The sequence below is a fragment of the Oncorhynchus mykiss genome, chromosome 16 (assembly GCF_057628025.1).
Source record: "Oncorhynchus mykiss isolate SJ-2025 chromosome 16, ASM5762802v1, whole genome shotgun sequence".
Taxonomy (NCBI): domain Eukaryota; kingdom Metazoa; phylum Chordata; class Actinopteri; order Salmoniformes; family Salmonidae; genus Oncorhynchus; species Oncorhynchus mykiss.
The window spans coordinates 80,945,001-80,969,608 of NC_143037.1; the positions used below are offsets into that span (position 1 = coordinate 80,945,001).

The 24,608-nt window shown below is 42.0% G+C and overlaps 1 protein-coding gene across 1 annotated transcript in view; it reads left to right on the top strand.

The window, feature by feature from the left end:
- The window catches only part of LOC110515266 (plasma membrane calcium-transporting ATPase 2), a 158,518-nt gene extending 134,286 nt beyond the window's left edge, over positions 1 to 24,232 (top strand). The window contains exons 22-27 of the mRNA XM_090204070.1: positions 2,499 to 2,690; positions 2,798 to 3,011; positions 3,439 to 3,650; positions 6,787 to 6,894; positions 7,721 to 7,906; positions 22,790 to 24,232. Of these exons, the coding sequence (XP_090060196.1) occupies positions 2,499 to 2,690; positions 2,798 to 3,011; positions 3,439 to 3,650; positions 6,787 to 6,894; positions 7,721 to 7,906; positions 22,790 to 23,218 (1,341 nt within the window). The 3' untranslated portion in view covers positions 23,219 to 24,232. The remainder of the gene's footprint in view (positions 1 to 2,498; positions 2,691 to 2,797; positions 3,012 to 3,438; positions 3,651 to 6,786; positions 6,895 to 7,720; positions 7,907 to 22,789) is intronic.
- The last annotated feature ends 376 nt before the right edge of the window (positions 24,233 to 24,608 follow it).

Genomic DNA, 24,608 nt, shown 5'->3' on the forward strand with positions numbered 1-24,608 from the left:
TCCTCTTCTCTCTCTGCAGGGTACAGCCGCTATTAAACCATACCTCTTCTCTCTCTGCAGGGTTCAGCCGGTATTAAACCATTCCTCTTCTCTCTCTGCAGGGTACAGCCGGTATTAAACCATTCCTCTTCTCTCTCTCTGCAGGGTTAAGCCGGTATTAAACCAGTCCTCTTCTCTCTCTGCAGGGTTCAGCCGGTATTAAACCAGTCCTCTTCTCTCTCTGCAGGGTACAGCCGGTATTAAACCAGTCTTCTTCTCTCTCTGCAGGGTTCAGCCGGTATTAAACCAGTCCTCTTCTCTCTCTGCAGGGTTCAGCCGGTATTAAACCATACCTCTTCTCTCTGCAGGGTACAGCCGGTATTAAACCATACCTCTTCTCTCTGCAGGGTACAGCCGGTATTAAACCATACCTCTTCTCTCTCTGCAGGGTACAGCCGCTATTAAACCATACCTCTTCTCTCTGCAGGGTACAGCCGGTATTAAACCATACCTCTTCTCTCTCTGCAGGGTACAGCCGATATTAAACCATTCCTCTTCTCTCTCTGCAGGGTTCAGCAGGTATTAAACCAGTCCTCTTCTCTCTCTGCAGGGTACAGCCGGTATTAAACCATTCCTCTTCTCTCTCTGCAGGGTTCAGCCGGTATTAAACCATACCTCTTCTCTCTGCAGGGTATAGCCGGTATTAAACCATACCTCTTCTCTCTCTGCAGGGTACAGGCGGTATTAAACCATACCTCTTCTCTCTGCAGGGTATAGCCGGTATTAAACCAGTCCTCTTCTCTCTCTGCAGGGCACAGGCGGTATTAAACCATTCCTCTTCTCTCTGCAGGGTTCAGCCGGTATTAAACCATACCTCTTCTCTCTGCAGGGTACAGCCGGTATTAAACCATACCTCTTCTCTCTCTGCAGGGTACAGCCGGTATTAAACCAGTCCTCTTCTCTCTCTGCAGGGTACAGCCGGTATTAAACCATTCCTCTTCTCTCTCTGCAGGGTACAGCCGCTATTAAACCATACCTCTTCTCTCTCTGCAGGGTTCAGCCGGTATTAAACCATTCCTCTTCTCTCTCTGCAGGGTACAGCCGGTATTAAACCATTCCTCTTCTCTCTCTGCAGGGTTCAGCCGGTATTAAACCATACCTCTTCTCTCTGCAGGGTACGTCCTGTATTAACCTCTCTGGGATATGTGGGACGGCAACAGCCAACAGCCAGTGAAATTGCAGGGCGCCAAATTCAGAACAACAGAAATCCCATAATTAAAATTCCTCAAACAAACAAGTATTTTACACAATTTTAAAGATAAACCACTTGTAAATCCAGCCACAGTGTCCAGTTTCAAATATGCTTTACAGCGAAAGCACACCAAATGAATAAATGTGTGTTTTGTTTGATAAAGTTCATCTTTATGTCCAAAAACCTCATTTGAAATTGGTGTGTTATGTTCAGAAATGCATTGTCTCAAACAAACATCCGGTGAAAGTGCAGAGAGCCACATCAAATTACAGAAATACTCATAATAAACATTGATAAAAGATACAAGTGTTATGCATGGAATTATAGATAAACCTCTCCTTAATGCAACCGCTGTGTCAGATTTCCAAAAGGCTTTACGGCGAAACCACACCTTGCGATTATGTTAGGTCAACACCTAGCCACAGAAAAACATACAGCCAATTTTCAAAGAAGGAGAGGTGTCACAAAAGTCAGAAATAGCATTATAAATATTCACTTACCTTTGATGATCTTCATCAGAATGCACTCCCAGGAATCACAGTTCCACAATAAATGTTTTTTTTGTTCGATAAAGTCCATAATTTATGTCCAAATACCTCCTTTTTGTTGGCGCGTTTAGTTCAAACATGTCAAACGATGTATAGAATCAATCTTTAGGATGTTTTATCATAAATCTTCAATAATGTTTCAGCCGGACAATTCCTTTGTCTTTGGAAATGCAATGGAACGCAGCTAACTCTCACAGGCATGCACGAGACTGAGCTCATGACACTCTGCCAGACGCTCTCATTCTCTCCCCATTTACAGTAGAAGCCTCAAACACGGTTCTAAAGACGGTTGACATCTATTGGAAGCCTTAGGAAGTGCAATATGACCCCATAGACACTGTATTTTCGATAGGCAATGACTTGAAAAACTACAAACCTCAGATTTCCCACTTCCTGGTTGGATTTTTTCTCTGGTTTATGCCTGCCATATGAGTTCTGTTATACTCACAGACATCATTCAAACAGTTTTAGAAACTTCAAAGTGTTTTCCATCCAAATCAACTAATTATATGCATATTCTATCTTTTGGGCCTGAGTAGCAGGCAGTTTACTCTGGGCACCTGATCATCCACTCCACTGAATACTGCCCCCCAGTCTGCAGGGTTCAGCCGGTATTAAACTATACCTCTTCTCTCTGCAGGGTTCAGCCGGTATTAAACCATTCCTCTTCTCTCTCTGCAGGGTTCAGCCGGTATTAAACCATACCTCTCTCTCTGCAGGGTATAGCCGGTACAGACGTGGCCAAGGAGGCGTCTGACATCATATTAACGGACGATAACTTCAGTAGTATAGTGAAGGCTGTGATGTGGGGGAGGAACGTCTACGACAGCATCTCCAAGTTCCTCCAGTTCCAGCTGACTGTCAACGTGGTGGCTGTCATAGTGGCCTTCACTGGGGCCTGCATTACACAGGTAACGAACACACGCTCACACACAAATGCACACACTCAACATTGTGGGTGTCAACAGTGGCTTTTCACACATTCTCCTCCCCCCACCAACCCTCTTGCCCCCCCCAGGACTCTCCTCTGAAAGCAGTCCAGATGTTATGGGTTAACCTCATCATGGATACCTTCGCCTCTCTTGCCTTAGCAACAGAACCACCCACAGAGTCCCTGTTGCTACGTAAACCCTACGGCCGCAACAACCCCCTCATCTCCTTGACGATGTTAAAGAACATCCTGGGTCACGGAGTCTACCAGCTCATCATTATCTTTAGTCTCCTGTTTATAGGTACACACACACACACACACACACATACACACACACACTTTTTCTCTCCTCCTATTTCTTCCTATCCATTACTTTCATTCTCCTCCCTGTCCTCATTCATGATCTTGCCTCCAGTTCTCTTTTCCTTAAGAACTTAATAATTTTTTGACAGTTTATCTCTCCTTTTCCTTTCCTCTCCTTCTCTCCTTTTTCCTCCCCTTTCTCCTCTTCTCTCCTCACCCCCCCTCTACCTCTCCTTTCCTCTCCTCCTCTTCTCTCCCCCTCTCTTCTTCTCTTTTCCTCTCTTCTTCTCTCCTCTCTCCTCCTCTTCCTCCTCTCCCCTCTCCACTCTCCTCCTCTCTACCCTCCTTTTCTCTTCCCTCTCCTCCTCTCTACCCTCTCCCTTCCTCTCTCCTCTCTCCTCCCCCTCCTCTCCTCTCTCCTTTAGGAGAGCGTATCTTCAACATAGACAGTGGTCGTAAAGCTCCGCTCCACTCCCCTCCGTCAGAACACTACACCATAATTTTCAACACCTTCGTCCTCATGCAGCTCTTTAATGAGATCAACGCCAGGAAGATCCACGGAGAACGCAATGTCTTTGACGGAATCTTCTCTAACCCTATCTTCTGTTCCATAGTGTTCGGAACCTTAGTTATCCAGGTAGGACACACGCACGCACGGACACACACGGACACACACGCACACATGCACGCACGGACACACGGACACACACTGACACACTGACACACGCACACACACGCACACACACGCACACACACTGACACACATGCACGCACGGACACACGGACACACACTGACACACTGACACACGCACACACACTGACACACACGCACGCACGGACACACGGACACACGCACACACACGCACGCATGGACACACACTGACACACGCACACACGCACGCACGGACACACACGCACACACACGCACACACACGCATGCACGGACGTGCGTGAAGTGAAGTGGAAGGTGCCCTGGCCAACTGTAAGTGCTGTTATTGTAAAGTGGATGGTGCCCTGGCCATCTGTAAGTGCTGTTATTGTGAAGTGGATGGTGCCCTGGCCAACTGTAAGTGCTGTTATTGTGAAGTGGAAGGTGCCCTGGCCAAACTGTAAGTGCTGTTATTGTAAAGTGGATGGTGCCCTGGCCATCTGTAAGTGCTGTTATTGTAAAGTGGATGGTGCCCTGGCCAACTGTAAGTGCTGTTATTGTAAAGTGGATGGTGCCCTGGCCATCTGTAAGTGCTGTTATTGTAAAGTGGATGGTGCCCTGGCCAACTGTAAGTGCTGTTATTGTAAAGTAGAAGGTGCCCGGGCCAACTGTAAGTGCTGTTATTGTGAAGTGGATGGTGCCCTGGCCAACTGTAAGTGATGTTATTGTAAAGTGGAAGGTGCCCTGGCCAACTGTAAGTGCTGTTATTGTAAAGTGGAAGGTGCCCTGGCCAACTGTAAGTCCTGTTATTGTGAAGTGGATGGTGCCCTGGCCAACTGTAAGTGCTGTTATTGTGAAGTGGAAGGTGCCCTGGCCAACTGTAAGTGATGTTATTGTGAAGATGAAGGCCACACAAGCTAAAAGAACAGGACCACCAAGTGCTGAAGCGTTGGAAAATGGTCTGTCCTCAGTTGCAACACTCACTACCGAGTTCCAAACCACCTCTGGAAGCAACGTCAGCACAAGACCTGTTTGTCGGGAGCTTCATGAAATGGGTTTCCATGGCCGAACAGACCGCACACAAGCCTAAGATCACCATGCGTAATGCCAATTGTTGGCTGGAGGGGTGTAAAGCTTGCCGCCATTGGACTCTGGAGCAGCAGAAACACTTTCTCTGGAGTGATGAATCACGCTTCACCATCTGGCAGTCAGACGGACTAATCTGGGTTTGGCCAATGCCCTAATGGTCTAATCGACCTCACTAATGCTCTTGTGGCTGAATGGAAGCAAGTCATCTGCATCATCTATTGGAAAGCCTTCCCAGAGAATGGAGGCTGTTATAGCCGCAATGTTCCTACATCTAGTGGAAATCCTTCCCAGAAGAGTGGAGGCTGTTATAGCAGCAAAGGGGGGACCAACTCCATATTAATGCCCATGATTTTGGAATTAAAAAAAATATATATTTCACCTTTATTTAACCAGGTAGGCCAGATCACCTTTATTTAACCAGGTAGGCCAGTTGAGAACAAGTTCTCATTTACAACTGCGACCTTGCCAAGATAAAGCAAAGCAGTGCGACACAAACAACAACACAGAGTTACACATGGAATAAACAAAACATACAGTCAATAATACAGTAGAACAAAATAAAACAAAAAGTCTATATGCAGACTGCAGGTGTCAAATCAAATTTTATTTGTCACATACACATGGTTAGCAGATGTTAATGCGAGTGTAGCGAAATGCTTGTGCTTCTAGTTCCGACAATGCAGTAATAACCAACAAGTAATCTAACTAACAATTCCAAAACTACTGTCTTGTACACAGTGTGAGGGGATAAAGAATATGTACATAAGGATATATGAATGAGTGATGGTACAGAGCAGCATAGGCAGATACAGTAGATTGTATCGAGTACAGTATATACATATGAGATGAGTATGTAAACAAAGTGGCATAGTTAAAGTGGCTAGTGATACATGTATTACATAAGGATACAGTCGATGATATAGAGTACAGTATATACGTATGCCTATGAGATGAATAATGTAGGGTAAGTAACATTATATAAGGTAGCATTGTTTAAAGTGGCTAGTGATATATTTACATCATTTCCCATCAATTCCCATTATTAAAGTGGCTGGAGTTGAGTCAGTGTCAGTGTGTTGGCAGCAGCCACTCAATGTTAGTGGTGGCTGTTTAACAGTCTGATAGCCTTGAGATAGAAGCTGTTTTTCAGTCTCTCGGTCCCAGCTTTGATGCACCTCACTACCCTCTGGAGAGCCTTACGGTTGAGGGCAGAGCAGTTGCCGTACCAGGCGGTGATACAGCCCGCCAGGATGCTCTCGATTGTGCATCTGTAGAAGTTTGTGAGTGCTTTTGGTGACAAGCCGAATTTCTTCAGCCTCCTGAGGTTGAAGAGGCGCTGCTGCGCCTTCTTCACAATGCTGTCTGTGTGAGTGGACCAATTCAGTTTGTCTGTGATGTGTATGCCGAGGAACTTAAAACTTGCTACCCTCTCCACTACTGTTCCATCGATGTGGATAGGGGGGTGTTCCCTCTGCTGTTTCCTGAAGTCCACAATCATCTCCTTAGTTTTGTTGACGTTGAGTGTAAGGTTATTTTCCTGACACCACACTCCGAGGGCCCTCACCTCCTCCCTGTAGGCCGTCTCGTCGTTGTTGGTAATCAAGCCTACCACTGTTGTGTCGTCCGCAAACTTGATGATTGAGTTGGAGGCGTGCGTGGCCACGCAGTCGTGGGTGAACAGGGAGTACAGGAGAGGGCTCAGAACGCACCCTTGTGGGGCCCCAGTGTTGAGGATCAGCGGGGAGGAGATGTTGTTGCCTACCCTCACCACCTGGGGGCGGCCCGTCAGGAAGTCCAGTACCCAGTTGCACAGGGCGGGGTCGAGACCCAGGGTCTCGAGCTTGATGACGAGCTTGGAGGGTACTATGGTGTTGAATGCCGAGCTGTAGTCAATGAACAGCATTCTCACATAGGTATTCCTCTTGTCCAGATGGGTTAGGGCAGTGTGCAGTGTGGTTGAGATTGCATCGTCTGTGGACCTATTTGGGCGGTGTCCACGTCCTGTTGGTAATGTAGGGTATGTTATGTTCCCTAGGTGGTGATCGTCCAGTGGGGAGGCAAGCCGTTCAGCTGTGCTCCTCTCAGCGTGGAACAGTGGCTCTGGTGTCTGTTCGTTGGAGTGGGAGAACTACTCTGGGGACAGGTCAGTGTGTGTGTTAGTGATGCACGGGTCAGCTGTTTGCTAATAACCCATCCGCAACCACCTGACTATAGGTTATGTGATAAAGTCCAAATCTGGGGCCCGCACCCAACCCTAACCCTAACCCTAACCCCTAGCCCCAACCCCAACCCCAACCCCAACCCTAACCCCTAACCCCAACCCTAACCCCTAACCCCAACCCCAACCCTAACCCTAACCCTAACCCCAACCCTAACCCTAACCCCTAACCCCAACCCTAACCCTAACCCTAACCGCAACCCTAACCCTAACCCTAACCCTAACCCCAACCCTAACCCTAACCCCTAACCCCTAGCCCCAACCCCAACCCCAGCCCCAACCCTAACCCCTAACCCTAACCCCAACCCTAACCCTAACCCTAACCCCAACCCTAACCCCAACCCTAACCCTAACCCCAACCCTAACCCTAACCCCAACCCTAACCCCAACCCCAACCCCAACCCTAACCCTAACCCCAAACCTAACCCCAACCCCAACCCTAACCCTAACCCCTAACCCGCTAATATAGAAAATGCACTGTAGAGTCATAGATAGAGGAACATCTTTTTAGACAGGCCTATTAGACAGGCCTATTAGACAGGCTTCTTAGACAGGCCTATTAGACAGGCCTTTTAGACAGGCCTTTTAGACGGGCCTATTAGACGGGCCTATTGGACAGGCCTATTAGACAGGCCTATTAGACAGGCCTATTAGACAGTGTGTGTGAGTGTGTGTAATGCATTACTTGTGTGTAGAATAGTACCACCTTTTTCGTCTGACGACTGTCTCCGTGTGCATTGTCGGGGGACAGGTGATCGCCACGGTTCCCAGCGACCAATTACCATGTCTGAAGGAGGCGGGGGCAGCGATGGCGGCGGTGGAGGAAGAGGAAGAGATGGACGAAGGAGACGAAGAGGGAGAGATCGACTGTGCTGAGAGAGAGCTACGACGAGGACAGATACTGTGGTGTAGAGGACTAAACCGCATACAGACACAGGTATCATATCTTTACTCTCTGTGTCTCTCTCTCTCTGTCTATCTCTCTGTCTGTCTCTGTGTCTCTCTCTGTCTCTCTGTGTCTCTCTCTCTGTCTGTCTCTTTGTCTCTCTGTCTGTCTCTGTGTCTCTCTCTGTCTCTCTGTGTCTCTCTCTCTGTCTGTCTCTCTGTCTGTCTCTCTGTCTCTCTTTCTCTGTCTGTCTCTCTGTGTCTCTGTCTATCTCTCTATGTCTCATCTCTATGTCTCTCTCTCTGTCTCTCTGTCTCTCTCTATGTCTGTCTCTCTGTGTCTCTTTCTCTCTCTATCTATCTCTCTGTCTCTCTCGCTCTCTGTCTGTCTCTCTGTCTCTCTGTCTATCTCTCTGTCTCTCTCTCTCTCTGTCTGTCTCTCTGTCTCTCTGTCTCTCTCTGTGTCTCTCTCTGTGTCTCTGTCTCTCTCTCTCTGTGTCTCTCTCTCTGTCTCTCTCTCTCTGTGTCTCTCTCTCTGTCTCTCTCTCTGTGTGCCTCTCTGTGTCTCTCTGTGTCTCTCTCTGTTTGTCTCTGTGTCTGTCTCTCTCGGTGTCTGTCTCTGTTTGTCTCTCTGTGTCTCTCTGTGTCCCTCTGTGTCTCTCTGTGTCTCTTTATCGGTACTCTTTATAACTCTTTAAAGTATGGTAGTGTAGTTTAGGTTTAAAAAGTTTTACTTCACTATTTAAAGCTGCAATATGTAAGTTATTGAGCGTCCCGACCAAATTCATATAGAATTGTGAGTTATAGATCTGTCATTCTCATCGAAAGTAAGTCTAAGAAGCGGTAGATCTGTTCTATGTGCTCTATTTCTATGCTTCCTGTTCTTAAGTTTAGTTTTTGTGTCTTTTACATTCGGTTTTGTACACCAGCTTCAAACGGCTGAAAATATTGTTTTTTTGTTGTTTTTTAAAAGACATTTCACAGTGATTGAGATGGTACAATGATTCTCTACACTCAGTGATTTTGTTTTGTCACATCATCTGAAATTAGGTGAAATAATATAATTTTTGTAACCAGGAAATGGTGGCACAATTTCTGCATGGTGCACCTTTAAAGCAAAGCAGTTGCATAATATTATAGGCAAAGTTAAATATAGTAAAATAATTGGTCTGATTAAATTGATAGAATTCTACCATATTACACTGATCAAAAATATCAATGCAACATGCAACAATTTCAAAGATTTTACTGAGTTCCAGTTATTTTAAGGAAATCAGTCAATTTAAATGAATTCATTAGGCCCTAATTCTATGTATTTCACATGATGAGAATAGGTTGGTATATAGACCGACTGATTAGCTGTAGAATAGGTTTGCATGTAGATCTACTGATAGCTAGCTGTAGAATAGGTTTGTATGAATACCTACTGATAGCTAGCTGTAGACGTACTGATAGCTGTAGAATAGGTTTGAATGCAGACCTCCTGATAGCTAGCTGTAGAATTGGTTTTAATATAGACCTACTGATAGCTAGCTGTAGAATAGTTTTGTATATAGACCTACTGATAGCTAGCTATATACCTACTGATAGCTAGCTGTAGAATAGGTTTGTATATAGACCTACTGATAGCTAGCTGTAGAATAGGTTTGTATGTAGACCTACTGATAGCTAGCTGTAGAATAGGTTTGTACGTAGACCTACTGATAGCTAGCTGTATACCTACTGATAGCTAGCTGTAGACCTACTGATAGATAGCTGTAGAATAGGTTTGTATTTAGACCTACTGTTAGCTAGCTGTAGACCTACTGATAGCTAGCTGTAGAATAGGTTTGTATATAGACCTACTGATATCTAGCTGTAGAATAGGTTTGTATATAGCCAAGCGACCTGGCCAAGATAAAGCAAAGCAGTTCGACACATACAACAACACAGAGTTACACATGGAATAAAACAAACATACAGTCAATAATACAGTAGAAAAAATCTATATACAGCATGTGGAAATGAGGTAGGATAAGAGAGGTAAGGCAATGAATAGGCCATGGTGGCAAAGTAATTACCATATAGCAATTAAACACTGGAATGATAGGATGTGCAGAAGATGAATGTGCAAGTAGAGATACTGGGGTGCAAGGAAGCAAGATAAATAAATAAATACAGTATGGGGATGAGATAGGTAGTTGGATGGGCTGTTTACAGATGGGCTTTGTTACAGGTGCAGTGATCTGTGAGCTGCTCTGACAGCTGGTGCTTAAAGCTAGTGATTTTTGCAGTTTGTTCCAGTCATTGGAAGCAGAGAACTGGAAGGAGAGGCAGCACTGAACTCTGTCTGAGAAGTAGTTGGTGAACCAGGCAAGGCAGTCATTTGAGAAACCAAGGCTGTTGAGTCTGCCGATAAGAATGCGGTGATTGACAGAGTCGAAAGGTTGATGAATACGGCTGCACAGTGTTGTATTTTATCGATGGCGGTTATGGTATGATTTAGGACCTTGAGCGTGGCAGAGGTGCACCCATGACCAGCTCGGAAACCAGATTGCATAGCGGAGAAGGTACGGTTGGATTCGAAATGACTTTTGAAGACCTTGGAAAGGCAGGGTAGGATAGATATAGGTCTGTAATAGTTTGGGTCTAGAGTGTCCCCCCATTTGAAGAGGGGGATGACCGCGGCAGATTTCCAATCTTTGGGGATCTCAAACAATACAGAAGAGAGGTTAAACAGACTAGTAATAGGGGTTGCAAAAATTGCGGCTGATAGTTTTAGAAAGAAAGGGTCCAGATTGTCTAGCCCGGCTGATTTGTAGGGGTCCAGATTTAGCAGCTCTTTCAGAACATCAGCTATCTGGATTTGGGTGAAGGAGAAATGGGGAGGCTTGGGCAAGTTGCTGTGGGGGGTGCAGAGCTGTTGACCAGGGTAGGGGTAGCCAGGTGGAAAGCATGGCCAGCCATAGAAAAATGGTTATTGAAATTCTCGATTATCGTAGATTTATCGATGGTGACAGTGTTTCCTAGCCTCAGTGCAGTGGTCAGCTGTGAGGAGGTGCTCTTATTCTCCATGGACTTTACAGTGTACCAGAACTTTTTGGAGTTTGTGCTACAGGATGCAAATTTCTGCTAGCCTTTGCTTTCCTAACTGCTTGTGTTTATTGGTTCCTAACTTCCCTGAAAAGTTGCATATCGTGGGGGCTATTCGATGCTAATGCTGTACGCCACAGGATGTTTTTGTGCTGGTCAAGGGCAATCAGGTCTGGAGTGAACCAAGGGCTATGTCTATTCTTCATTCTACATTTTTTGAGTGGGACATGTTTATTTAAGATGGTGAGGAAATTACTTTTAAAGAACGACAAGGCATCCTCTACTGACGAAATGAGGTCAATATCCTTCCAGGATACCTGGGCCAGGTTGATTAGAAAGGCCTGCTCACTGAAGTGTTTTAGGGAGTGTTTGACAGTGATGAGGGGTGGTCGTTTGACCTGGGACCCATTACGGACGCAGGCAATGAGGCAGTGATCGCTGAGATCCTGGTTGAAGACAGCAGAGGTGTATTTAGAGGGCAGGTTGGTCAGGGTGATATCTATGAGGGTGCCAATTTTTACAGATTTAGGGTGGTACGCGATAGGTTCCATGATTATTTGTGTGAGATTGAGGATCTATAGACAACAACAAGATAACATATGTGACAAGTAATGACTATATACAACAACATGATAACATATGTGACAGGTAATGACTATATACAACAACAGGATAAATTATTTGACAGGTAAATTAAATCTAATTTTATGGAGGAGTAGATTATATCTATCATCCTAATGGAGGAGTAGATTACATCTATCATCCTAATGGAGGTATAGATTACATCAATCATCCTACTGGAGGAGTAGATTACATATATCATCCTAATGGAGGAGTAGATTACATATATCATCCTAATGGAGGAGTAGATTACACATTTATCATCCTAATGGAGGAGTAGATTACATCTATCATCATGTAGATTACATCTATCATCATGTAGATTACATCTATCATCCTGTAGATTACATCTATCATCATGTAGATTACATCTATCATCCTGTAGATTACATCTATCATCATGTAGATTACATCTATCATCCTGTAGATTACATCTATCATCATGTAGATTACATCTATCATCCTGTAGATTACATCTATCATCATGTAGATTACATCTATCATCCTGTAGATTACATCTATCATCCTAACGGAGGAGTAGATTACATCTATCATCCTAATGGAGGAGTAGATTACATCTATCATCCTAATGGAGGAGTAGATTACATCTATCATCCTGTAGATTACATCTATCATCCTAACGGAGGAGTAGATTACATCTATCATCCTAATGGAGGAGTAGATTACATCTATCATCCTAATGGAGGAGTAGATTACATCTATCATCCTGTAGATTACATCTACATCCTAATGGAGGAGTAGATTTCATCTATCATCCTAATGGAGGTTGAGATTACATCTATCATCTATCATCCTAATGGAGGTTGAGATTACATCTATCATCCTAATGGAGGTGTAGATTATATATATCATCCTAATGGAGGTGTAGATTACATCTATCATCTATCATCCTAATGGAGGTGTAGATTACATCTATCATCCTGTAGATTACATCTACATCCTAATGGAGGAGTAGATTACATCTGTCATCCTAATGGAGGTGTAGATTACATATATCATCCTAATGGAGGTGTAGATTATATCTATCATCCTAATGGAGGTGTAGATTACATCTATCATCTATCATCCTAATGGAGGTGTAGATTACATCTATCATCCTGTAGATTACATCCAACTTCCTGTAGATTACATCAATCATCCTAATGGAGGAGTAGATTACATCTATCATCCTAATAGAGGTGTAGATTACATCTATCATCCTGTAGATTACATCCATCATCCTGTAGATTACATCTATCATCCTAATGGAGGTGTAGATTACATCTATCATCCTAATGGAGGTGTAAATTACATCTATCATCCTAATGGAGGAGTAGATGACATCTATCATCCTGAAGGAGATGTAGATTACATCTATCATCCTGTAGATTACATCTATCATCCTAATGGAGGAGTAGATTACATATATCATCCTGTAGATTACATCTATCATCCTAATGGAGGAGTAGATTACATCTATCATCCTGAAGGAGATGTAGATTACATCTATCATCCTGTAGATTACATCTATCATCCTAATGGAGGAGTGGATTACATCTATCATCCTGTAGATTACATCTATCATCCTGTAGATTACATCTATCATCCTGTAGATTACATCTATCATCCTAATGGAGGAGTAGATTACATATATCATCCTAATGGAGGTGTAGATTACATCTATCATCCTAATGGAGGTGTAGATTACATCTATCATCGTAATGGAGGAGTAGATTACATCTATCATCCTGTAGATTACATTTATCATCCTAACGGAGGAGTAGATTACATCTATCATCCTAATGGAGGTGTAGATTACATATATCATCCTAATGGAGGAGTAGATTACATCTATCATCCTAATGGAGGTGTAGATTACAACTATCATCCTAATGGAGGTGTAGATTACATCTATCATCTATCATCCTAATGGAGGTGTAGATTACATCTATCATCCTGTAGATTACATCCATCTTCCTGTAGATTACATCCATCTTCCTGTAGATTACCTCAATCATCCTAATGGAGGAGTAGATTACATCTATCATCCTAGTGGAGGTGTAGATTACATCTATCATCCGAATGGAGGAGTAGATTACATCTATCATCCTGTAGATTACATCTATCATCCTAACGGAGGAGTAGATTACATCTATCATCCTAATGGAGGAGTAGATTACATCTATCATCCTGTAGATTACATCTATCATCCTAACGGAGGAGTAGATTACATCTATCATCCTAATGGAGGAGTAGATTACATCTACATCCTAATGGAGGAGTAGATTACATCTATCATCCTAATGGAGGAGTAGATTACATCTATCATCCTGTAGATTACATCTATCATCCTAACAGAGGAGTAGATTACATCTATCATCCTAACAGAGGAGTAGATTACATCTATCATCCTAACAGAGGAGTAGATTACATCTATCATCCGAATGGAGGAGTAGATTACATCTATCATCCTGTAGATTACATCTATCATCCTAACGGAGGAGTAGATTACATCTATCATCCTAACGGAGGAGTAGATTACATCTATCATCCTAATGGAGGAGTAGATTACATCTATCATCCTGTAGATTACATCTATCATCCTAACGGAGGAGTAGATTACATCTATCATCCTAATGGAGGAGTAGATTACATCTATCATCCTGTAGATTACATCTATCATCCTAACGGAGGAGTAGATTACATCTATCATCCTAACGGAGGAGTAGATTACATCTATCATCCTAATGGAGGAGTAGATTACATCTATCATCCTGTAGATTACATCTACATCCTAATGGAGGAGTAGATTTCATCTATCATCCTAATGGAGGTTGAGATTACATCTATCATCCAAATGGAGGAGTAGATTACATCTATCATCTATCATCCTAATGGAGGTTGAGATTACATCTATCATCCTAATGGAGGTGTAGATTATATATATCATCCTAATGGAGGTGTAGATTACATCTATCATCTATCATCCTAATGGAGGTGTAGATTACATCTATCATCCTGTAGATTACATCTACATCCTAATGGAGGAGTAGATTACATCTGTCATCCTAATGGAGGTGTAGATTACATATATCATCCTAATGGAGGTGTAGATTATATCTATCATCCTAATGGAGGTGTAGATTACATCTATCATCTATCATCCTAATGGAGGTGTAGATTACATCTATCATCCTGTAGATTACATCCAACTTCCTGTAGATTACATCAATCATCCTAATGGAGGAGTAGATTACATCTATCATCCTAATGGAGGTGTAGATTACATCTATCATCCTGTAGATTACATCCATCATCCTGTAGATTACATCTATCATCCTAATGGAGGTGTAGATTACATCTATCATCCTAATGGAGGTGTAAATTACATCTATCATCCTAATGGAGGAGTAGATGACATCTATCATCCTGAAGGAGATGTAGATTACATCTATCATCCTGTAGATTACATCTATCATCCTAATGGAGGAGTAGATTACATATATCATCCTGTAGATTACATCTATCATCCTAATGGAGGAGTAGATTACATCTATCATCCTGAAGGAGATGTAGATTACATCTATCATCCTGTAGATTACATCTATCATCCTAATGGAGGAGTGGATTACATCTATCATCCTGTAGATTACATCTATCATCCTGTAGATTACATCTATCATCCTGTAGATTACATCTATCATCCTAATGGAGGAGTAGATTACATATATCATCCTAATGGAGGTGTAGATTACATCTATCATCCTAATGGAGGTGTAGATTACATCTATCATCGTAATGGAGGAGTAGATTACATCTATCATCCTGTAGATTACATTTATCATCCTAACGGAGGAGTAGATTACATCTATCATCCTAATGGAGGTGTAGATTACATATATCATCCTAATGGAGGAGTAGATTACATCTATCATCCTAATGGAGGTGTAGATTACAACTATCATCCTAATGGAGGTGTAGATTACATCTATCATCTATCATCCTAATGGAGGTGTAGATTACATCTATCATCCTGTAGATTACATCCATCTTCCTGTAGATTACATCCATCTTCCTGTAGATTACCTCAATCATCCTAATGGAGGAGTAGATTACATCTATCATCCTTGTGGAGGTGTAGATTACATCTATCATCCGAATGGAGAAGTAGATTACATCTATCATCCTAATGGAGGTGTAGATTACATCTATCATCCTAATGGAGGTGTAGATTACATCTATCATCTATCATCCTAATGGAGGTGTAGATTACATATATCATCCTGTAGATTACATCCATCTTCCTGTAGATTACATCCCTCTTCTTGTAGATTACATCAATCATCCTATTGGAGGAGTAGATTACATCTATCATCCTAGTGGAGGTGTAGATTACATCTATCATCCTAATGGAGGAGTAGATTACATCTATCATCCTGTAGATTTCATCCATCATCCTGTAGATTACATCTATCATCCTAATGGAGTAGATTACATCTATCATCCTAATGGAGGAGTAGATTACATATATCATCCTAATGGAGGTGTAGATTCCATCTATCATCCTGTAGATTACATCTATCATCCTAATGGAGGAGGAGATTACATATATCATCCTAATGGAGGTGTAGATTACATCTATCATCCTAATGGAGGTGTAGATTGCATCTATCATCCTGTAGATTAGATCTATCATCCTAATGGAGGAGTAGATTATATCTATCATCCTAATGGAGGTGTAGATTACATCTATCATCTATCATCCTAATGGAGGTGTAGATTACATCTATCATCCTGTAGATTACATCCAACTTCCTGTAGATTACATCTATCATCCTAATGGAGGAGTAGATTACATCTATCATCCTAATGGAGGTGTAGATTACATCTATTATCCTGTAGATTACATCCATCATCCTGTAGATTACATCTATCATCCTAATGGAGGTGTAGATTACATCTATCATCCTAATGGAGGTGTAAATTACATCTATCATCCTAATGGAGGAGTAGATGACATCTATCATCCTGAAGGAGATGTAGATTACATCTATCATCCTGTAGATTACATCTATCATCCTAATGGAGGAGTAGATTACATATATCATCCTGTAGATTACATCTATCATCCTAATGGAGGAGTAGATTACATCTATCATCCTGAAGGAGATGTAGATTACATCTATCATCCTGTAGATTACATCTATCATCCTAATGGAGGAGTGGATTACATCTATCATCCTGTAGATTACATCTATCATCCTGTAGATTACATCTATCATCCTGTAGATTACATCTATCATCCTAATGGAGGAGTAGATTACATATATCATCCTAATGGAGGTGTAGATTACATCTATCATCCTAATGGAGGTGTAGATTACATCTATCATCGTAATGGAGGAGTAGATTACATCTATCATCCTGTAGATTACATTTATCATCCTAACGGAGGAGTAGATTACATCTATCATCCTAATGGAGGTGTAGATTACATATATCATCCTAATGGAGGAGTATATTACATCTATCATCCTAATGGAGGTGTAGATTACATCTATCATCCTAATGGAGGTGTAGATTACATCTATCATCCTGTAGATTTCATCCATCATCCTGTAGATTACATCTATCATCCTAATGGAGGAGTAGATTACATCTATCATCCTAATGGAGGAGTAGATTACATCTATCATCCTAATGGAGGAGTAGATTACATCTATCATCCTGTAGATTTCATCCATCATCCTGTAGATTACATCTATCATCCTGTAGATTTCATCTATCATCCTTTAGATTACATCTATCATCCTAATGGAGGAGTAGATTACATCTATCATCCTAATGGAGGAGTAGATTACATCTATCATCCTGAAGGAGATGTAGATTACATCTATCATCCTGTAGATTACATCTATCATCCTAATGGAGGAGTAGATTACATATATCATCCTGTAGATTACATCTATCATCCTAATGGAGGAGTAGATTACATCTATCATCCTGAAGGAGATGTAGATTACATCTATCATCCTGTAGATTACATCTATCATCCTAATGGAGGAGTGGATTACATCTATCATCCTGTAGATTACATCTATCATCCTGTAGATTACATCTATCATCCTGTAGATTACATCTATCATCCTAATGGAGGAGTAGATTACATATATCATCCTAATGGAGGTGTAGATTACATCTATCATCCTAATGGAGGTGTAGATTACATCTATCATCGTAATGGAGGAGTAGATTACATCTATCATCCTGTAGATTACATTTATCATCCTAACGGAGGAGTAGATTACATCTATCATCCTAATGGAGGTGTAGATTACATATATCATCCTAATGGAGGAGTAGATTACATCTATCATCCTAATGGAGGTGTAGATTACAACTATCATCCTAATGGAGGTGTAGATTACATCTATCATCTATCATCCTAATGGAGGTGTAGATTACATCTATCATCCTGTAGATTACATCCATCTTCCTGTAGATTACATCCATCTTCCTGTAGATTACCTCAATCATCCTAATGGAGGAGTAGATTACATCTATCATCCTAGTGGAGGTGTAGATTACATCTATCATCCGAATGGAGGAGTAGATTACATCTATCATCCTGTAGATTACATCTATCATCCTAACGGAGGAGTAGATTACATCTATCATCCTAATGGAGGAGTAGATTACATCTATCATCCTGTAGATTACATCTATCATCCTAACGGAGGAGTAGATTACATCTATCATCCTAATGGAGGAGTAGATTACATCTACATCCTAATGGAGGAGTAGATTACATCTATCATCCTAATGGAGGAGTAGATTACATCTATCATCCTGTAGATTACATCTATCATCCTAACGGAGGAGTAGATTACATCTATCATCCTAATGGAGGAGTAGATTACATCTATCATCCTGTAGATTACATCTATCATCCTAATGGAGGAGTAGATTTCATCTATCATCCTAATGGAGGTTGAGATTACATCTATCATCCAAATGGAGGAGTAGATTACATCTATCATCTATCATCCTAATGGAGGTTGAGATTACATCTATCATCCTAATGGAGGTGTAGATTATATATATCATCCTAATGGAGGTGTAGATTACATCTATCATCTATCATCCTAATGGAGGTGTAGATTACATCTATCATCCTGTAGATTACATCTACATCCTAATGGAGGAGTAGATTACATCTGTCATCCTAATGGAGGTGTAGATTACATCTATCATCCTAATGGAGGTGTAGATTATATCTATCATCCTAATGGAGGTGTAGATTACATCTATCATCTATCATCCTAATGGAGGTGTAGATTACATCTATCATCCTGTAGATTACATCCAACTTCCTGTAGATTACATCAATCATCCTAATGGAGGAGTAGATTACATCTATCATCCTAATGGAGGTGTAGATTACATCTATCATCCTGTAGATTACATCCATCATCCTGTAGATTACATCTATCATCCTAATGGAGGTGTAGATTACATCTATCATCCTAATGGAGGTGTAAATTACATCTATCATCCTAATGGAGGAGTAGATGACATCTATCATCCTGAAGGAGATGTAGATTACATCTATCATCCTGTAGATTACATCTATCATCCTAATGGAGGAGTAGATTACATATATCATCCTGTAGATTACATCTATCATCCTAATGGAGGAGTAGATTACATCTATCATCCTGAAGGAGATGTAGATTACATCTATCATCCTGTAGATTACATCTATCATCCTAATGGAGGAGTGGATTACATCTATCATCCTGTAGATTACATCTATCATCCTGTAGATTACATCTATCATCCTGTAGATTACATCTATCATCCTAATGGAGGAGTAGATTACATATATCATCCTAATGGAGGTGTAGATTACATCTATCATCCTAATGGAGGTGTAGATTACATCTATCATCGTAATGGAGGAGTAGATTACATCTATCATCCTGTAGATTACATTTATCATCCTAACGGAGGAGTAGATTACATCTATCATCCTAATGGAGGTGTAGATTACATATATCATCCTAATGGAGGAGTAGATTACATCTATCATCCTAATGGAGGTGTAGATTACAACTATCATCCTAATGGAGGTGTAGATTACATCTATCATCTATCATCCTAATGGAGGTGTAGATTACATCTATCATCCTGTAGATTACATCCATCTTCCTGTAGATTACATCCATCTTCCTGTAGATTACCTCAATCATCCTAATGGAGGAGTAGATTACATCTATCATCCTAGTGGAGGTGTAGATTACATCTATCATCCGAATGGAGAAGTAGATTACATCTATCATCCTAATGGAGGTGTAGATTACATCTATCATCCTAATGGAGGTGTAGATTACATCTATCATCTATCATCCTAATGGAGGTGTAGATTACATATATCATCCTGTAGATTACATCCATCTTCCTGTAGATTACATCCCTCTTCTTGTAGATTACATCAATCATCCTATTGGAGGAGTAGATTACATCTATCATCCTAGTGGAGGTGTAGATTACATCTATCATCCTAATGGAGGAGTAGATTACATCTATCATCCTGTAGATTTCATCCATCATCCTGTAGATTACATCTATCATCCTAATGGAGTAGATTACATCTATCATCCTAATGGAGGAGTAGATTACATATATCATCCTAATGGAGGTGTAGATTCCATCTATCATCCTGTAGATTACATCTATCATCCTAATGGAGGAGGAGATTACATATATCATCCTAATGGAGGTGTAGATTACATCTATCATCCTAATGGAGGTGTAGATTGCATCTATCATCCTGTAGATTAGATCTATCATCCTAATGGAGGAGTAGATTATATCTATCATCCTAATGGAGGTGTAGATTACATCTATCATCTATCATCCTAATGGAGGTGTAGATTACATCTATCATCCTGTAGATTACATCCAACTTCCTGTAGATTACATCTATCATCCTAATGGAGGAGTAGATTACATCTATCATCCTAATGGAGGTGTAGATTACATCTATCATCCTGTAGATTACATCCATCATCCTGTAGATTACATCTATCATCCTAATGGAGGTGTAGATTACATCTATCATCCTAATGGAGGTGTAAATTACATCTATCATCCTAATGGAGGAGTAGATGACATCTATCATCCTGAAGGAGATGTAGATTACATCTATCATCCTGTAGATTACATCTATCATCCTAATGGAGGAGTAGATTACATATATCATCCTGTAGATTACATCTATCATCCTAATGGAGGAGTAGATTACATCTATCATCCTGAAGGAGATGTAGATTACATCTATCATCCTGTAGATTACATCTATCATCCTAATGGAGGAGTGGATTACATCTATCATCCTGTAGATTACATCTATCATCCTGTAGATTACATCTATCATCCTGTAGATTACATCTATCATCCTAATGGAGGAGTAGATTACATATATCATCCTAATGGAGGTGTAGATTACATCTATCATCCTAATGGAGGTGTAGATTACATCTATCATCGTAATGGAGGAGTAGATTACATCTATCATCCTGTAGATTACATTTATCATCCTGTAGATTACATCTATCATCCTAATGGAGGAGTAGATTACATCTATCATCCTAATGGAGGAGTAGATTACATCTATCATCCTGTAGATTACATTTATCATCCTAACGGAGGAGTAGATTACATCTATCATCCTAATGGAGGAGTAGATTACATCTATCATCCTAATGGAGGTGTAGATTACATCTATCATCGTAATGGAGGAGTAGATTACATCTATCATCCTGTAGATTACATTTATCATCCTAACGGAGGAGTAGATTACATCTATCATCCTAATGGAGGTGTAGATTACATCTATCATCCTGAAGGAGATGTAGATTACATCTATCATCCTGTAGATTACATCTATCATCCTAATGGAGGAGTAGATTACATATATCATCCTGTAGATTACATCTATCATCCTAATGGAGGAGTAGATTACATCTATCATCCTGTAGATTACATCTATCATCCTGTAGATTACATCTATCATCCTAATGGAGGAGTAGATTACATATATCATCCTAATGGAGGAGTAGATTACATCTATCATCCTAATGGAGGAGTAGATTACATATATCATCCTAATGGAGGAGTAGATTACATATATCATCCTAATGGAGGAGTAGATTACATCTATCATCCTAATGGAGGTGTAGATTCCATCTATCATCCTGTAGATTACATCTATCATCCTAATGGAGGAGTAGATTACATCTATCATCCTGTAGATTAGATCTATCATCCTAAAGGAGGAGTAGATTACATATATCATCCTAATGGAGGTGTAGATTACATCTATCATCCTAATGGAGGTGTAGATTGCATCTATCATCCTGTAGATTAGATCTATCATCCTAATGGAGGAGTAGATTACATATATCATCCTAATGGAGGTGTAGATTACATCTATCATCTATCATCCTAATGGAGGTGTAGATTACATCTATCATCCTGTAGATTACATATATCATCCTGTAGATTACATCTATCACTTCACTGTAGGGGAGAGTAGTTCACTTCACTGTAGGGGAGAGTAGTTCACTTCACTGTAGGGGAGAGTAGTTCACTTCACTGTAGGGGATAGTAGTTCACTTCACTGTAGGGGATAGTAGTTCACTGTAGGGTAGGTAAGGAAAACTGATGTTACCCCATTAAACAAACATTCTGTTGTCTTGGTTATGTTGGTTCTCTTTCTTTTCCCATATGGAGCAGTTGGCTGGAAGCCAGAGGTCAGGGTTAGAGGTCAGGGGATTAGGGTTAAAAAATACACCCCCCCCCCCCCGCCCCAATAAAAAAATCTCAGGTTTTCTAGAAATCCCAGTTAGACTATTTCTGGATTTCCTGCTTATTCCCTCCTGATTTCAGGATTCCTTCTACTAGGATTTCTGGAAAAAGTTTTTGAAAAGTAAAAGGAACTTTGCAGCCCTAGTCAAGGGTCAAGGGTCAGGGGTAAGAGGTCAGATAACTGTAGCCACCTGGTCCTGAGTGTCTGTCCCTCCGTCCATCCATTCAAGTCTGCCTGTCTCCCTCTCTCCTCTCCTTCACCTCACTCACTCTCTCCTTCCCCCTTTCCTCTTCCTCCCTCTCCCTCTCTCTTCTTCCCCCTCTTCCTCTCTCTTCCTTCCCCCTCTCCCCATCTCTCCTTCTCCTGTAGATGCGTGTAGTCAATGCCTTCCGTACCAACGTGTACGAGACCCGAGAGAAAACGGAATCACGGAACTCCATCCATAACTTCATGGCTCACCCAGAATTCCTGATCAATGACCTCATCCATAACATCCCTCTGATCGACGACACAGACATCGACGAGGAGTCAGAGCTGAGTCGATACCAGCACCAACTCCACCCTGCCCTTCGAAAGCCCCCTCCACCCCCCGCCCAGCCCCCGTCCTCCTCCCGCTCCCGCCCACCAAGGCCCTACCGACAACACAGTCTCCCCGTCACCCCTACCAACATAAACAACAACGCAACACTGGTCACCTTTGGCAACACAAACAACAAGGCTGTTTCCCCAGGTAACCGGTGCATCAATTATGAAGTTGCAACCAGAGCTACAACAGCGCTAGGGGTAACAGGCTCCTAGCCCCCTCCTCCTGTCCTCCTCCCCATTGCTCTCCCGACCTCCTCCTCTACTGCTTTCAGACATCCTTATAACTCATGAACAGATGCAGGGAGGAAAGGACAGACAGACTTACAAGCAGGAGGGGAGAGAGAGACAGACTGACAGGGAGAAGAGACAATAAACAGACATTTTAAAGGAGAACATTTTTTCACCATCAGAGAGGAGGGGTGTATAAAAGGAGTCTAGGTTCTGACTGGAGGGAGAAGTTAAGCCCTTCCTTCCTGCTTCTTCTCTTATCGCTATTACCAGGCTACTATACTACAGGGGAGAGGAGGAGTGATCTGCTATGACCAGGCTACTATACCACAGGAGAGAGGAGGAGTGATCTGCTGTGACCAGGCTACTATACTACAGGAGAGAGGAGGAGTGATCTGCTATGACCAGGCTACTATACTATAGGAGAGACGGGGAGTGATCTGCTATGACCAGGCTACTATACTACAGGAGAGAGGAGGAGTGATCTGCTATGACCAGGCTACTATACTACAGGAGAGAGGAGGAGTGATCTGCTATGACCAGGCTACTATACTACAGGAGAGAGGAGGAGTGATCTGCTATGACCAGGCTACTATACTACAGGAGAGAGGAGGAGTGATCTGCTATGACCAGGCTACTATACTACAGGAGAGAGGAGGAGTGATCTGCTATGACCAGGCTACTATACCACAGGAGAGAGGAGGAGTGATCTGCAGTCTTCAAGAGGGGGTAGAACTAAGCTAGTCTGCAGTACCCCGGTCAGTCTTCAAGAGGGGGTAGAACTGAGCTAGCCTGCAGTACCCCGGTCAGTCTTCAAGAGGGGGTAGAACTGAGCTAGCCTGCAGTACCCCGGTCAGTCTTCAAGAGGGGGTAGAACTGAGCTAGCCTGCAAGGCGTTTTTTTATCCACGCCAAACTTGATGCAAAACCATGCCCACGAGTAACCTAGCAACATTCAAAGCTGCGCTGACTAGTCAGAGTTCGGACCTTCCCTGCGACTAAATGGACGTGAGAGAGGAAGAACGCTAGAGGGGGAGTCCCCGCGGACGGGAAGTTCTGAGTTTGCTCATGCCTGCCATGCCACTAGCAAACACTGTGGCCCCATCCAACGATACCCCCGGACAGGGCCAACCAGGTAGAATAGAACCCCTCCAACGATACCCCCGGACAGGGCCAACCAGGTAGAATAGAACCCCTCCAACGATACCCCCGGACAGGGCCAACCAGGTAGAATAGAACCCATCCAACGATACCCCCGGACAGGGCCAACCAGGCAGAATATGACCCCTCCAACGATACCCCCGGACAGGGCCAACCAGGTAGAATAGAACCCTTCCAACGATACCCCCGGACAGGGCCAACCAGGTAGAATAGAA